This window comes from Megalobrama amblycephala, linkage group LG6, assembly GCF_018812025.1.
Source record: "Megalobrama amblycephala isolate DHTTF-2021 linkage group LG6, ASM1881202v1, whole genome shotgun sequence".
In the NCBI taxonomy this organism is placed as follows: Eukaryota; Metazoa; Chordata; class Actinopteri; order Cypriniformes; family Xenocyprididae; genus Megalobrama; species Megalobrama amblycephala.
The window spans coordinates 22,658,627-22,676,694 of NC_063049.1; the positions used below are offsets into that span (position 1 = coordinate 22,658,627).

Sequence of the window (18,068 nt, forward strand, 5' to 3'; positions counted from 1 at the left end):
CACGGTGACGTCGGCGCATTCAACCAATCAGAGACAGCCATAGGAAAGAGGCACTCACTGCACAGCATTAATGCTGTCTTCACGTGCTCTCAGAAGGAATTTTCAGAAATATGTGTTTCCTTGATTTAAAAAAAATAAAATAAAAAAATGCACATGACATTTCATGTCGAAACTTGAATGCGATAAGCTCGTAAATCACGACTTCAGAAGTGGGAATTATCAAATTTCATGTAAAGGCGGCATAACATTATCATTTATATCTAGATTGTTTACATTGAAACTAAATTATTTAATATTAACGAACAACACATTGTTTTTGGTCCTTGTCAGTAAAGAAAAATAAAAATCCCACCACCAAGAGTTATTCTGTGAATTGGCCCATGCAAAATTGCGAAACAAAAGGACGGATTTGGGATTAAAATGCAAACTCTGGAATCCTGAATGAATGTTAAACCTGGAGGTTTAATACTGAGCAGCCTCAGTGACGTGTGCAGCCGACAAATGCGACCTCCGGAGGTAAAACAACACAAACGTCCTTAGATGCAACGTGTGTGTGTATAAACGGAATCAAAATGCTAATTAATGATTGCTTATTATTTCCTATTGAAGCGCAATATGTAAACACCTTAAATCGTGACCACTATCTGTTTCACGTTTTATTCCTGTATACAACTGGAGCGGAAACGATTATGCGTGATTGAGTGTTAGCAAACGCATCTCGACGTGCAGCCACTGCTGGCTGTCCTCTAATCTGGCCTGCTGTAGTCTGCTTCAGTGACTCGGTTATTTCGTTCATTTTTGACTGACTGTTGGTCATGATGTTACCGTCGTAATGGATAAAAACAAAGCAGTCAACATCAGCAGCACGCCGGTACTGGTGCAACAGTGCAGGAGGTGAGTGAATGATGCTACATTCGTCCACAGACTCAAGAATATGCAATTACACGAGTTAGATTTTCATTCCTTACGTCATTGTGTGCATGCTTTAACAGCATCCCTGACTCGGTCATGCACCAAAATAAAGTTGATATGAGATTGGGCGTTTCAGACTCTAAAGGCTAAATTGTGTGGCATTGTGGCAAAAAATGGGTTTGTTTTGCAATGCACTAGAATGTAGAAGGACATATATCCTAGATGCATTGTCTTAATCCACCTTGATGTATTGTAACGCATAAATGCTACGTGCTGCACAGTGGCTGAAGCAAGACGGAAACGGTCTGCAAATTACAAAACGAAGAGAAAAAACAGTTATTGCCTCAGATACCAACATTTCAGTAGTTTATACATTACCAGTAAAATTGTACGGTGATCTGTTCCATAGCAACATTTATTTAAAAAAAAAAAAGAAATTAACTATTAGAAATTAAAAAATAAATAAATAAATGAAATGAGTTAATTATTAATGCTATTAAGTGAATAATACATTAAAACATTAGCATGTAGCCTGCAAATATTGCTCAGTTAAGTAAACATTGCATTAAAAGTTCAAATGAAAATTTAGTAATAAAATGAAAAGCAAAGAAACGGATTGTGGTGACGTCCCTTCGTTTCAAATATAGTTTTAAAGTAATAGTTTTTTATTGTAAAAAAAAAAAAGAAATAATAATAATAATAATAATAATGAATGATTTAAGTAATACCTTCTGGCGCTTTATTATGACAATTTTGAAGTAGAAGTAATCAGTTTTGATATTTCAAAACACTGTTAATTACAAATAACTAGCTGAAAGAACTATTGCTAAAAATAGAAAAAAGAATTGAGACTTGACTTGGGCCTCAGGGACTTGTAAACGTGTCTGTTTTACACTGTATTGTACATTTCTTTGTGTTTACTTTTGGGATCAATTCACCTAAACAAATTTGTCATAGGAGCCATTTTTGTTAAACTTTAATGGGAGCTTCTTTTAAAAAGAGTTTACGAGATTTTTTGGACCTAAAGCCATCGTAAATGTATTTGGATACAGCTGCTTGCATGATATTTTGATCTGTTTTATTTGCTTAGCATGCAAATAATGGCCAGCCATGACCCACTGTAGTGTTGGATGGAAGGATGACACAGAGGAAACCATGGAGAAATACCTTCCCAGATATGTCCCTTTCTTTACTCTGCTGGCACTGTCAGGATTCCTATTCCTGCTTTGGAGTATCACCTCGTTGGAAGTGAGTAAAAGCCTCATCTTGTGTTTAAGGCTGTTTTAAAGGTTTGTAAGTAAACTACAGCAGTGTTGCAGTGGAAAATGATCAAATGCCAATAAAATAGCATAAAATATAAAAATATAGATATAAAACAAGAATTTATCTTATTTACTGTTCCGGTGACTGATAAAACACAGCTCTGTCATTCGCTGGTCAAAACACTCATAACAATATTTGAGGTTTATTTACATAAAATGTTAATATCATAATAATAAGACATGCATGTATAAAGCCACAGTACCAACTTTGATGACACTGTGTAGTTATTTAAAGGTGCCCTAGATTCAAAAATTGAATTTACCTTGGCATAGTTAAATAACAAGAGTTCAGTACATGGAAAAGACATACAGTGAGTCTCAAACTCCATTGTTTCCTCCTTCTTATATAAATCTCATTTGTTTAAAAGACCACCGAAGAACAGGCGAATCTCAACATAACACCGACTGTTATGTAACAGTCGGGGTGTACGCCCCCAATATTTGCATATGCCAGCCCATGTTCCCAACATTATGAAAGGCATTAGACAAGGGCAGAACGTCTGGATGTGCAGAGCTGAATCAACAGACTAGGTAAGCAAGGAAGGACAATAGCAAAAAATGGCAGATGGAGCAATAATAACTGACATGATTCATGATAACATGATATTTTTAGTGATATTTGTAAATTGTCTTTCTAAATGTTTCGTTAACATGTTGCTAATGTACTGTTAAATGTGGTTAAAGTTACCATCGTTTATTACTGTATTCACGGAGACGAGCTGTCGTTATTTTCATTATTAAACACTTGCAGTCTGTATAATGCATAAACACAACTTCATTCTTTATAAATCTCTCTAACAGTGTAGCATTAGCCATTAGCCACGGAGCATAGCCTCATACTCATTCAGAATCAATGTAAACATCAAAATAAACACTGTACTTACGCAATTTTATGTTGTTTAAGGCAAGCACGAGCTCTTGGGGCGTGGAGCACGAGAATTAAAGGGCCACACACCCTGAATCGGCTCATTTCTAATTATGCCCCAAAATAGGCAGTTAAAAAAATGAATTAAAAAAAAATCTATGGGGTATTTTGAGCTGAAACTTCACAGATACATTCAGGGGACACCTTAGACTTATATTACATCTTTTAAAAAAAAGTTCAAGGGCACCTTTAAAAAAATACAAGGTTTTTCATGGCGATATGTAAATTTGTCATCACTAACATCATATTGCTAACTATATGACCTTATTGTGTTTATATCTGACTTAAGCTCAAGTTTCACATTAAATGTGTGTGCTACTTTTAATATGCCATTTGAAGCAATGCATGTTTGTGCAATTTAGTGCTCAGTGGTGTACTGTGCCGTGGCAAAAAAAACAAACAAAAAAAACATGGGAAACATGGCACTACAGTACTTTTATCAGGATTAAAAAAAATATTTAAGTGGTAAGGGAGAGGATCTAGTTCAACAATATTGTCTAGTTACTGAACAATACATCAGTAATCTGTAAGTAAGTAATAGTTCATATTTCCTTTCTTTGTGCAAGACTTCTTTTATCTGCTAGCTGACTACCTAGAAGATAATACTACAATTTAGTTGTTTGTGGTCACATAATAGGATGTACGGCAACACAATTCATGTTAATCTGTCAATGTAAATATAGGATAATACATGTATTATTTTAATATCACATGGTGATGCACTTATTTTCAAAGGGCAACAATAAGCCAACACAATTTGTGTTGTAAACTCTGAAAGACTTCCCCATGCTTCTCTATTGTTTGAGTTTCACATTGAAGCTTCTGTGTTTTTGTCTCCTGCAGAGCTGGAACTGTCAGACAGTATCTACTTTTTATCAGCTTCAAAACAGCATCCAGTCAGTCTTGAAGACTTCTGAATTTTTTCTGCCTGTGGAGTTCAACTACTCATTCTGCGCCCACCTGGGCCAGGAGCCCTCCGGAGAGGAAGCCAGGGAGGAGAGCTATCTTCTCAAATCCATCGCCTGGCCAGAGCCATCGATCCTAGGACTGCCGTTGCGTCAAAGTAGCGATCCTGCACAGAGCTATTACAGTATCCAAGACCCTGGAGAGCTGCAGGTTGGTGGGCAGCTGGTAGTGAAAGTACAGATGCACAACTTTTTGGGCCAGCCCAAAAAACACGGAGGAGACTTCCTAGTAGCGCGACTTCACACACCAGAGCTGGCGGCAGGCGTGGCTGGGCAGGTACGCGACCACGGCAATGGAAACTACACTGTATTTTTCCCGCTGCTATGGGCAGGTGTTGTGCAGGTGGAGCTGATCATGATTCACTCCAGCGAGGCCGTGATGGTCCTCAGGCGACTGAGAGAGGAGCAATCAGACCGGGTGTTCTTCAAGAGCCTCTTCCGCTCAGGGTACCTCTCTGAGACCACTTTGTGTAATTTGTGCCTGCCGGTCAAACAACAGCCGCTTTGCAACTACACAGACCCACAGACCGGAGAACCCTGGTTCTGTTATAAGCCCAAGATGTTGGACTGTGATACACGGATCAACCACTCAAAAGGGGGGTATAAGAAACACCTTCTCACTGTTTATGAGTCACAGTTCTTCCAAAGGTGAGTGAGAAGTTAACTACAGCAATACCGTGGACCACAAAACCAGTCATAAGTCGCACGGGTATATTTGAAGCAATAGCCAACTATACATTGTATGGGTCAAAATTATCGGTTTCTTTTATGCCAAAAATCATTACGATATTAAGTAAAGATCATGTTCCATGAAGATATTTTGTAAATTTCCATAAATTTCAAACATTTATTTTTGTAAGTATTATGTGTTGCTAAGGACTTAATTTGGACAACTTTAAAGGCGATTTTCTCATTATTTAGATTTTTTTGCACCCTCAGATTCCAGGTGTGTCAAAATTCGAAGAATGACGTAATTTTACTCTTATTCCTAGATTTAAGAATAAGTATGATTCATAAAGGTTCCAAAATGTCAAGACTAGGTCTTAGCTCCTAAATTATTTAGGAGAGCAGCAAAGGTCTCCTAACTTAGTTAGGAGTAACAAGATGGCAGCAAAGAAGAGGAGACACACGCTTTCCAATGAAGATATGAAGTATTGGAGTTAAATGATGACATGGAGTTGATAAAAAGATGACATATTAAGAAATAACTTTAAAGTAAGAACTTTAAACAAATGTAATAAATATTACTTAAACAATAATTAATACATTTAAATGCATTTTAATACATTTAATGACTTTAAAGCAACTTTTTATAACTTTAAATGTAACAACTTCTCCCACTCTGACGTAGAAATGAAATATTGATTACCTTTTTTGGTAACTGGAAAAATGCATCAGTGTACCAGTGATGACTTGGACCCATCAGTCCACAGTAAGCAGGCTCTTAAATAATACTATGGCTAAACTTACCACACCAAACATAGATGTGCAAAGGTTTTTTTTTGTTTGTTTGTTTTTTAAATGACCCTACAATTTAGCTTAAACCTTCAAAATATGAGGAAAATATTTTTATTTTAATGTTTATATTATTTAAATGTTTTAAAATATGAGAGAAGATTAAAACACTAAACTAAGCAAAGGTGTTTATCTGACAAAATTGTTGGCAAAAAAAAGGAAAACTACAGCTACAGGTTTCAGAAAAACAAATGTGACTACAACATAAATTAGTTTTTAATATTCCATTGGTCCTCTTGTTTTTGCACGTGTTCATAATTTTTTTTTGTATGACAGCCTGGCCAAAAATAATTTAAAATAATTTGAAATTTCATTTCATTATCACACATGAAACAATTGACTCCAAGCACATCTATGCGATATGCTTACATCTTTTAACACATTTTTAAAAATATTTGAATTAAGGTTGAAAATGTCAATTTTCATATGGCTGGACATCACATTTGGCCACTACTCTATGGCAGTTCATCGACTTTCCAACTGACCATCAAACCATGTGGCAAAAGCAAGCCACTTTTATGTTGATCGTGGGCTTCCCTGGAGTTGTTGGAGCCATTGATGAACTCATGTTCACATCATTGCTCCAATTGTAAATGAGGAGACATATATCAATAGAAAAAGATTCCACACCACCAATACTAATTTGCACAATGCAAAGCTATTTTTTAAAATAAATTTAAAAATTAAAACGTTTGTGTCTTTTTAAATGATTTTTTTTATAATAACATTAAATTATTGATGTTGTGCTGCTGTGACTTTACCTTTTCAGGCTTGCTATTGGCTGATTCAGAGATTGAGGGCGGCCATTTTGAGTTGACATCATTGTAGTCCTTAGTTCACAACACTTAAGTCAGCACTTAAGAACCATACATCAATGGAAAGCTTATGTATTCAACTTTCAGATGTTGTATAAATCTCAATTTAAAAAAAAATGGACCCTTATGACTGGTTTTGTGGTCCAGGGTCTTATATTATAAATACTTCAGTTTGATGATGAAAGTGCACCTTTTTTCTACATTCTTCATGAATGACACTTTAATTTTGTTTTGTTCTAGTGGAGTAAATATCAAAATCCCAATACATCCTGCAGGGGTGGAAAATGTGACTGTTATACCTGCTTCTAAAGGTAATGTGTGTATCACAAGGAATATCATATACACTACCATTCAAAAATTCAGTTTTCAATTTCAATTTTTTTTTTTTCAGCATTCAGCAAGTCTGCATTAATTTGAATCAAAAACAGTTCAGTCAGGACCACTCAATAAAACATACAAATTTTGTTGTTGTTAATTCATAACAATTGTCTTTGGCAGTATGGTTCCTTATGGGGTTTCTGTTTAACAGTAAATTAAATATAGCTGAGCCTGCGATTAACCTCCCAAGAAAGTTTATCACGGAACACAGCCATGTAGAATAACTGATACTGGCGTCAAAAGAAGGGGCATTTGATGGGTTAATTACAAGCTTGGCTAAACTGAAGATGAAGAAATTGTGCTACATGTATTAGGGCTGGGCAGCATATCGAGTTTGTATTATGTATTAATATATTTTTATAAACGAAATTGGATGAGGCAATGCTCTAACCACTGAGCTACAGGAAAGCTTAAAACTTGAGACATGCTTTAGTTTAAGAGCTTCAAAGTATAGTTAACTCCTATAGTTTAATGCAGCTTGCCCCGTCAGATGCTCTGACAGAGATTTGTGCTGTTTATCATGTTTGAGATGTGGTTTTCCTCAGTGCATAACAATGTTAGAAAGTCATGCACATACTTGCATGAGGCTTGTTTACTGACAGCAAAACAAAAGCGAGTCTCCACTAAACTTCTGAGACTTCATTGAACGTATGATCACTAAGCTCAAATGAGTGAATGTGTTCCCCTGACCTCTTACCTGGTCAGTGCTCTTACCGGGTAACGTTTAATCTGTTCTTTTGTTTTTATTTAGGATCATTTTTAATTTAGTGATTTTTAACTTAAAAGCATTATTTTTGTTTTTAGATTCTAACGTTGTTGGAATGTGATTTTTAGCCTTTTTTTTGTACATAATGTATAGCATAGCCTACATGGTTGGTTCACTATATTTGTTGTAAGCCTTCAATTTGAACTGTGTTTGTAGGACACCATTTGGCAGGATGTGAACTAACTTTTTTTTTTTTTTTTTTTTTTTTTTTTTTTTTTTTAATAAATACAGATTTTTTTTTTCTTCCAAATAGAAAAATGTAGAAAATACAGAGATCATATGGTGGTATTTTTTGGCCATTCAGCCAAAAATATACCACCATATGATTATTTTCTCAATGTCGGCCAGCCCTAACATGTATAAAATTCACCTAAGGTAATGCAATAATGGTGTTTGGAGAAGATGAAACAGCTGATAGTCTGCTGATACCTGAGTTATGCCTACATGGCCTGCCTGAACTAATGCTTGCGCTTGATTAAAAACGGTAATATTGTGAAATATTAATATTTTCATTTAATACATTTTAAAATGTAATTTATTCCTGTGATGGCAAAGCTGAATTTTAGCAGCCATTACTTCAGTCTTTTCTTCAGTGTTATATGATTCTTAGGAAATCATTCTAATATGCTGTTTTGGTGCTCAAGAAACCTCAAACACTCACAACAAAGCAATTGAATCCACCAAAAGTAGGCGTTTATTTTAGACAAAAAAAAGTTCATTGAGGGACGGTAACTTAAAACCTTTGCGAGGGAGACGGGCCAAAATAACAAACAGAAAACCTCTAGCTCGGATTATACATCTTTCCTAAATCAAAACTATTTCCCTGCTATTTCATAAATGGGAGAAAAATGCATTGTGAACTGGCACCCCAGTCAAGCCACTTCAACTCGCCCGTATAATCAGCCGCAGCTCTTACACTCTAATGAGCGTGGAGAACACAAACGCACATCCACACAAATACCCTCCTACACAAAGCTACGTCCAAGGACGTGACAACAGTATTAACCAGTTTAAATTATGAGTTCTCATCAGCATTTTTTTTCTTCTAAAGTGGTCGTCTTCTCAGTTTTGGAAGACCAACATTTCCTCATGGGCATTTCTTTCTTTCCTTTCTTAAACCTATTTCTACTTCCAGTACGAACCAAAGGGATGCACCTTAAATTCACTCCTTCCGGGTACTACTACCAGGGATCATGGAGGCCGTCGAGCGGTGTCGTTATGCGTCAGTTTAATGCCTCTTCAGTCATAACCCAGTGTCTTAGAGGGAAAATGGTGTACATGTATGGAGACTCCACTGTGCGACAGTGGTACGAGTATCTCATTGCCCATGTTCCAGGTCAGTAATATTTTTGGAACTCTTAATAAAGGTGATTTTTAGCGGGGGGGGGGTCTAAATGTATTTATTTAGATCTACTAAATTTTTCAAATTGGGGTGGGGGGTCTGTGAGGATTGATCCAAGCCTTTTGAGTTGTCAAAAAAAGCAAAAAACAAGAGCTCATAGCTTCAGTGCTTAAAGTACTGTGTGCATTTACACATGAGCAGCTCATGATCCAGTGTTTTCAATGTCTCAGAGCTGTACATTCCGCTCCACACAAATGCCATCTTTGCAAGCGCTGTGAGTTTGGGTTGCTTATAATGTGCATTAAAAAACACAATATACAACAACCATCTTTTCAAATTTGTAATGAGAATCATTTATAGATCTGTTTTCAACAAAAGGGTTCTCTTTGTGTTAAAAACTCTATGGTTCAAGTTTAAAAGCAAAAAATTAAAGAGCCATGAATATTAGTGTTAGAGTTTTACTTTTATTCTGTAAAATAAAATTATTCTTATTATTAAATACACTTTATATTTAATTTACAGTACAATAGAATTACTACTACTATAGTAATACATTTATTGTCTGTTCTGGTTTAATTTAAGAATTTAATAAAATATATTTTAATAATAATTATTATTATTACCATTATATTGTTATTTTATTAGTATTATTATGATATAGTCATATTGAATGGGTTCCATTCAAAACAAAAATGTGAAAGTAGAGAGATTTGTTTGTAGTCTATGGTGAGTTTTTCCATGTCCTCTTTCTAAAGAATTATTTTAAACATTTTCTTCTTGGGTGGGCATGAATCTGTTTTCTTTTCCTGATTCATATCTGTTTTATCTCAACATTATAGAATTGAAAGAATTCAACTTTCATAGCCCGAAGAATGTTGGCCCATACATGGCTGTCGACAGCAACCACAACATACTGTTGAGATACCGCTGCCACGGTCCGCCGATCCGCTTCACGTCCGTGTCCTCGGCTGAGATGCACTATATCTCAAATGAGCTAGACGGCTTAAGAGGGGGCTCGGACACGGTGGTCATGATTAGTATCTGGTCACATTTCAGCACTTTCCCAGTACAGGTGTACATACGGCGCCTGCGCCACATTCGCAGGGCGGTGATCCGACTGCTGAACCGAGAACCAGCTACTTTGATCCTGATCCGCACAGCCAATCTCCAGAAACTGGACCCGGAGTCCAGCTTGTTCAACAGCGATTGGTTCTCTCAACAGCTTGACGCAGTGCTCCGAGCCATGTTTAAAGGTCTGAACGTCCAGTTGGTGGACGCTTGGGAGATGACACTGGCCCACCACCACCCTCATCAGCTACACCCTCCACCTGACATTATATCAAACATGGTTAACTTGATCCTTTCCTACATCTGCCCAGTAAGGAGAAAGAGAAGGCGGGGCTAATGGAAGGCTAAACTTCTCAAGCATTAAGTTATATTTTTGGCCTTAGTTCACCCTCACCCTTCATTCCAATCCAGTATGGCTTTATTTATTCTGCAGAAAAAGAAAGAAAAACATACAGGTTTGGAATGACATGAAGGTGAGTAAATAATAGAATTCTGAATGATCTCTTTAGGAAAAGAACCAAGCCATCAACTCAAAGGCTGCAACCATATAAAAATGAAGGATTCAGTTGTGTAGTCAATTTGTAAAAACACATTTAGAGAAATAAGTTCAGATAATTACAGAAGGTATATAAGAGTATTATGAACTGAGTGCAACATCTGTTTCTGTGCCTTGGTAAACAGTGATTGCATTAACTGGTCATTATCCGTCCATCAAGCTTACATGTTGGCCGTATGTGGTCATGTGATGTTTGGAATTTGACAAGTATGAAAGAGCATGCAGGCCTGCAAGGGGTGTCCAATATCATGCAGAGAAATAAATTATACTTTGTTGCTTATCTTGTACCATTTTGTTCAATATTAATATTTATGCCTTTGATAAGTATTCATTTAATGTCTCCCATTTTGTATTTACCTCTGAATGATCCAAAAATGTATACATGTATGTACACTACTGTGCAAAAGTCCTAGGCATGTTAGTATTTTCACCCCAAAGAATGATTTTAAGCCAGTTATTTATATCTGTTGCTGTAGTCTGTCAGTAGGAAATAACAGTTTACGTTTCCAAACATTCATTATGTCATTAATTGTAATGATCCAGTGATATTTTTGTATGCACAAGCAGTCTGACCACAGCCGGTGCTCCACACAGAGATCTGATCTCACCATCATCGAATCCGTCTGTGATTACATGAAGAAACAGATGAAACGGAGACAAACTAAATCCAGAAGAACTGTAGCCACATCTCCAAGACGCTTGAAGAAATGTACCTGCAAAGCTACAGTACTGTGAGACGTTTTAAGTACTTGTGTAAAAATGCTATAAAGAGAGGGTGCTTTCAAAAATAATGTCATAAATGGATTTTAATTATCAATTAACTTTATTAGCTAAATCATATCAATATTTGGTGTGACCACCCTTTGCGTTTAAAACAGCTTTTGTCCAGGTACACTTGCACATTGTTTTTCAGGTAGCTTTGGAGGCAGGTTTCTTAAAATGTCTTGGAGATGTGGCTACAGTTCTTCTGGATTTAGTCTGTTTAATCTGTTTCTTCATGTAATCACAGACAGATTCAATGATGGTAGTTGAATAAACTCAGGGTTATAGGATTAGTTTCGAGTTGACAAAACCAAACCACTCCAATCTGGCTTTGTTGGTACCACGATGCTTATAATCATCTTTCTTTGTCAACTCAGGCTTTGATCCTTAGTTTGTGGATCGAGTGCACATGAATGTTCAGTGGCAAACAGCCAATCACATGCCTTGCAACAGAGAGAAACTGTGATTCACTTCTCGTGAAGTGAAGCCAGCATGGTTCAAAACTCTTTTGAGGTTAAGAGATTGAAGAAAATGAAGAATGTAAACGCATTTACACTAAAGAAAATACTTGTCCATGAAAGATGACAAATAAAAGTCCAGTGCAAGTGAAACTTGTGAAGTTAGTTTATATAGTTGATAATATACAGGTGCTGGTCATATAATTAGAATATCGTGAAAAAGTTCATTTTTTTTTATTGTAAATTATTTTTAAAAATGAAACTTTCATATATTCTAGATTCCCTACATGTAAAGTAAAACATTTCAAAAGTTTTTTTTTTTTTTTTTTAATTTTGATGATTAGAGCGTACAGCTCATGAAAGACCAAAATCCAGTATCTCAAAATGTTAGAATATTTCCTAAGATCAATCAAAAAATGGATTTTCAAAACAGAAAAGTTCAAGTTCTTTAAAGTATGTTCATTTGTGCACTCAATACTTGGTCGGCAGCACATATTACAGCAAATGACTTGCTCCTAGCACAAATTACAGCATCAGTGAAGGTTGGCATGGAAGTGATTAGCCTGTGGCACTGCTGAGGCACTATTGAGCCTTCAGATCATCTGTATATTGTTGGATCGACTGTTTCTCATCTTTCTCTTGAAAATGTCCCATAGATTCAGGGGTCAGGCATGTTGGCTGGCCAATAAAGCACAGTAATATCATGGTCAGCAAACCACTTGGAAGTGGTTTTTGCATTGTGGGCAGGTGCTAAAGTCCTGCTGGAAAAGGAAATCAGCTTCTCCACAAAAGCTTGTCAGCAGATGGAAGCATAAAGTGCTCCAAAATCTCCTGGAAGATGGCTGCATTGACTTTGCACTTGATAAAACACAATGGACCAACACCAGCAGACGTCACGGCCCCCCATATCATTACTAACTTCAGAAACTTCACACTAGACTTCAAGCAGCTTGGATTCTGTGCCTCTCCAGTCTTCCTTCAGACTCTGGGACCATGATTCCAACAAGAAATGCAAAATTTACTTTTATCTGAAAAGAGGACTTTCGACCACTGTTCACTGTCCAGTTGTTTTTCTCCCTAGCCCAGGTAAGATGCTTCTGACGTTGTTTCTGTTTCAGAAGTGGCTTGGTAGTCCTTTTCCTGAAGATGTCCGAGTGTGGTGACTCTTGATGCGCTGACTCCAGCTTCATTTGACTCATTGTGAAGCTCTCCCAAGTGTTTGAATCGGCTTTACTTGACAGTATTCTCAAGCTTCTGGTCATCCCTGTTGCTTGTGCACCTTTGCCTACCCAATTTCTTCCTTCTAGTCAACTTTGCATTTAATATGCTTTGATACATCACTCTGTAAACAGCCAAACATTCAGTAATGACCTTCTGTGACTTACTCTCTTTGTGGAGGGTGTCAATGATTGTCTCCTGGACCATTGCCAAGTCAGCAGTCTTCCCCATTAGTGTGGTTTCAAAGAACAAGAGATACCCGGAATTTATACTGTAGGGATGGTCATTTAATGAAACTCAAATGTAAATATTCTAATATTTTGAGATACTGGATTTTGGACTTTCATTAGCTGTACGTTCTAAAAAACAAATTAAAAAAAAAAAAAAACATTTGAAGTGTTTTACTTTACATGTAGGGAATCTAGTATAAATGAAAGTTTCATTTTTTAAAAATAATTTACAATAAAAAAAATTAACTTTTTCACGATATTCTAATTATATGACCAGCACCTGATTGGCCCAATTTACATAACCTGCCCCGGAGCAGGTTAGCTGTGATGAACACAGCTAAAAGCCAAGTCACTTTCATGGTACCTAAAACCCAGGATTGGAGTAAACTAGTCTGAAACTTACCTGGCTAGCCAGCTAATCCAGCTTCAGGCCCCTGATCTCTGTGTGGAGCACCGGCTGTGGTCAGACTGCTTGAGCATACAAACATAACTGGATTGTTACAATTAATAGCAAAATGAATGTTTTGAAATGTAAACTGATATTTCCTACTGACACTACAGCAAATGATAGAAATATCTGGCTTAAAACCCTTTTTTGGGGGTGAAAATACTAATGTGCCTAAGACTTTTGCAGAGTACTGTATGTCTGTTGTATTTTATGTATCTAAATGCAATGTAAAAGACATTTATACTCCATATGTTTATTCAGATTTTATTGGAAGAGTCCGTTAATGTGCCTTATATAGCACTTAGTGTTTTTGTGTTCATTTGTCCTGTTCCATTTTAATGTAATTTACAGCTGGAAAATTGGGTCTCTGAACTTACTATTAAAGGGTGATGCATGGGTCATGCATGACAAGTCGTCATGAAACAGTGATTATCTTGAAATCACATGATTTTGGCAGTTTGATACATGCTCTGAACCACTGATTCGAAACAAAAGATTTGTAAAGCTTTGTGAAGCAGTGTTTTGAAATCTCCCATCACTAGAAATTGTTGAATAATGTCATTATTTTGTTTTTATGGCACAAAAAAAAAAAAAAAAGTATTCTTGTCACTTCATAACATTAAGGTTGAACCACTCTAGTCACATGAACTGTTTTAAATACGTCTTTAGTAGATTTCTGGACATTGAGTGTGTTGATTATCTTGCTGTCAATGTAGGCCTCACTGAACCATTGGATTTTATCAAAAATTATCTTAATTTGTGTTCCGAAGATGAACGAAGGTCTTACGGGTGTGGAACAACATGAGGGAGAGTAATAAATGACAATTTTCATTTTTGGGTGAACTAGCACCGGTGCTACTGCCCTCAAATGTTAGTCTGGAGCCCTGCAGTGGTTCTCGAGGTTAGAAAAGTATAATGATGTTAAACGAATGTTGTCTGTTGTATATTTTTACTGCTAAACAACAAGAAATGCTGTAAATATTTCCGCAGATTTTAAAAAAAGTCGCCGCATTTTAGGCCGCAGAAATCAGAAAAAAGTCCAGTGAAATCCTGGAAGAACTGATTATATATATATATATATATATATATATATATATATATATATTTTCCCTATTATGATGTACAAGTGAAACAGCTTCACTAAGGATAAAAAAAGTAGGGCGGGACTTGATTTTGTCAATCTGGAATTGATTGGATTGTTATTTACTATTGCTGTGATATAAGTGACAGGTTGCTGGAGGGGACAGGTTATTTTCCCGCCATCGCACCATTGAACATGTCATCAGAGATCTAATTGCGACATCTGAGAGAAAATTATTTTGGTTAAAGATTAAAGCTGTTTAAATTTCTCTTCCATCATCCAATGTTGATCATGACTCAAAAAAAAAAAAAAACCTTAAGCATCCATTGTGTTTTTGTCTAAACATCTGTTGAATGATCTTTAGTACTGCATTTTTTTTTTTTTTTTAATGTTAACTCATATGTAGAGGCTAATCTCCCATCGTGCCTTTTAAAAATAGTGGACTATTCTTCTAAAATTGTTGGATAATGTTAGGGTTAAGAGTTTTAGGTTACGGTTAAGTTAACTGAAACTGAGCATAGCGGAAGTCTAAAAAGAGAGGGAGAGAAAATGTAACTGGCTTTTTGAGAAGTGAGAGTACATGTGGTTAAGAAGTCTAAATTATTAAGGAAGTCATGAATGTGAGCTAAGCATCACATGTGAAGTGTCATAAACAACAGCTGCTGTAAGAACGACAAACAAAATTCAGGCTGTATTCTCAGTTGTCTAGTTTCATTTCAATATTTCAATAACCTTGATCTTATTTTGGTTAACAATTATATATTGGTAGTTATAAACTCATATTTGATCCAGACATGAAAATTTACTATTGTCTAGATTTCCCCGTTTTCTGAGGACAGTCCGGGTTTTTTTGGTGTCCTGTCCCCAAATGGAGCTGTTCAAAACATTCCACAAACACACTGCAAAAAAGTCAAACATAGCCTGCTGGTTGAGAAGAGAGCAAACGTGTAGTGATTATTTTCACCAAAAGAGGAGGCTGCAAGCGACACAGATTACTACCGTTGCTTTAGCCTTAAAAACCTGGACAAGGAAGGTGAGCCTAACACTATTGTCAGTCATCAATTATCAAAAGAGTCCATTATCGGTTTTAACGTACTAGTATCAAAATCCGCATGTTAAAAACTAGAAAGTACTAGAACGTGTTTGCGGTCTTTATAAACATTCAAACGGCTTTAAACTGAAAAACTCAATTCAGTAGGCTACATGCGCAATTACTGAATTGAGTTTTCTTTTGTCGCACCACGTTTAAACGAATACACACAAAATTACGTCAAAAAATGCACGTTTTTACGGAGCCCCTAAAGGGACATGGTGGTAGAAAAAAAAAAAGGGAAAGAAGGAAATTTTACGTGGTGGTGGAAAAAAATTTGGGATGGGAGGATTTTTTTTTTTTTTTTCAAATCTTTTGCGTTCCCTCGCAAAGATGTTTAGCGTTCCCTCGCAAAGATGTTTTGCGTTCCCACGCAAAGATGTTTGCGTTCCCTCGCAAAGTTATAATCGTTCCCTTGCTGTGAACTCGGACAAACACTTCCTCTTTGTCCCGCTGGCTGGCAGTAGTGTTTCAGTTAGTAACATACGTTAATAATGCACACAAATAATGCGCGGCTCATAGAGTTTGAACTTGTTGGACTCAAAAATGAAGAAATGCAGTCAGTGCTTATGTCAAGCAGTTCAGTTGGCAATATATTCACAGATTCGAGCTTCCCGGATTAGTAACTCGTGAGCTAAACGTTGTTAAAAACACAAATGCTACTTCCAATCATAGTAACCTAGACAACAAGCTACAACAACCCAATTTTCCTCAAATGTGTTTTATAATAAATTGGTCTCTATGAGCAGGCGGCGGAGAGACACGCCTGAAGGGACCGTCTGAAAAGTGCAAAACCCACTTAGTTTGATAAAAAAAAAAAAAAAATGCATAACGTTTATGATTATTAATTATTAAATAAAATAATATAATAATAACTTAACTGTTATTAGTAAAAATATTAAATAAATTGTAATGCCATCAAATCCAGTAAGCCATTATCATGCAAAAGCTGTTGTATGTAAGCTGTGTACCAACATCATTTGTGTAAAGAAGGCCTTTAAGTGCTACTTGCCAAACTAAGTGTTGTAGTACCTATAACCAGCAGGAGAGCAGTGATGTATGAACTGAATTTGGTGCCAATTTGGTAACAGTGTGTTACAGTGAAGTTATTGAGTATTTTTCGTAATATAAAATGAGCAAAAGGGTTTCGGGTTTTGCACTTTTCAGACGGTCCCTTCAGGCGTGTATCTCCGCCGCCTGCTCTTAGAGACCAATTTATTATAAAACACATTTGAGGAAAATTGGGTTGTTGTAGCTTGTTGTCTAGGCTATGATTGGAAGTAGCTGCATTTGTGTTTTAACAACGTTTAGCTCACGAGTTATTAATCCGGGAAGCTCGAATCTGTGAATATATTACCAACCGAACTGCTTGACATAAGCACTGACTGCATTCATTTTTGAGTCCAACAAGTTCAAACTCTATGAGCCGCGCATTATTTGTGTGCATTATTAACGTATGTTACTAACTAAAACACTACTGCCAGCCAGCGGGACATTAAAGAGGAAGTGTTTGTCCGAGCTCAGCAAGGGAACGATTATAACTTTGCGAGGGAACGCAAAACATCTTTGCGAGGGAACGCAATCTTTGCGAGGAAACGCAAAACATCTTTGCGAGAGAACGCAAAAGATTTGAAAAAAAAAAAATCCTCCCATCCCAAATTTTTTTTCCACCACCAAGTAAAATTTCCTTCCTTCCCATTTTTTTTTTCTACCACCATGTCCCTTTAGGGGCTCCGTACGTTTTGACGTCTATCCTCGTACGCACAGTTAATGAGTTAAAAATAATCCGATGTGTGTCAGATTCGTGTATTTGGTCTTAAAGTGACAGTAGTTTAATATACCTACCTGCTGCTGTTGTTATTAAAGAACAAACGAAAAAAAAAATGCTCAGATCGGTTCTTGACCGAATAACAACAAGCTTTAATAAGATACTGTTAGACCTATCTGAAATGTTTCATTTGTATCTTTGTTCTATTGTATTTATTTGTGCTGTTGCTTGTCATTTGTTCTTAAGTTCTTATTTTATTGCTGTCTGTTTTTTGTCTTTATATAACATTATTTATTAAAATACTATTTATTTATTTATTTATTTCTGTGGTGAAGCCACTGAAAATGTTGGCCACTGCAGTCCGCGATTTTTCCTCTTTGTCGCCATCTCTTGTTTGAAACCTGCAATTGCAGTCATATGCGGAACAGTTATCTGTACGTGCGTGGTGC

The 18,068-nt window shown here is 36.4% G+C and overlaps 1 protein-coding gene across 1 annotated transcript; it reads left to right on the forward strand.

The window, feature by feature from the left end:
- Window position 1: 1 nt before the first annotated feature.
- nxpe3 (neurexophilin and PC-esterase domain family, member 3) lies at window positions 2–10,844 on the forward strand. The gene is made up of 6 exons (XM_048193417.1): window positions 2–894; window positions 2,003–2,160; window positions 4,003–4,772; window positions 6,695–6,765; window positions 8,734–8,934; window positions 9,780–10,844. The coding sequence occupies exons 2-6, from the start codon at window positions 2,023–2,025 to the stop codon at window positions 10,343–10,345; spliced, it is 1,746 nt and encodes a 581-aa protein (XP_048049374.1). The 5' UTR covers window positions 2–894; window positions 2,003–2,022; the 3' UTR covers window positions 10,346–10,844.
- The last annotated feature ends 7,224 nt before the right edge of the window (window positions 10,845–18,068 follow it).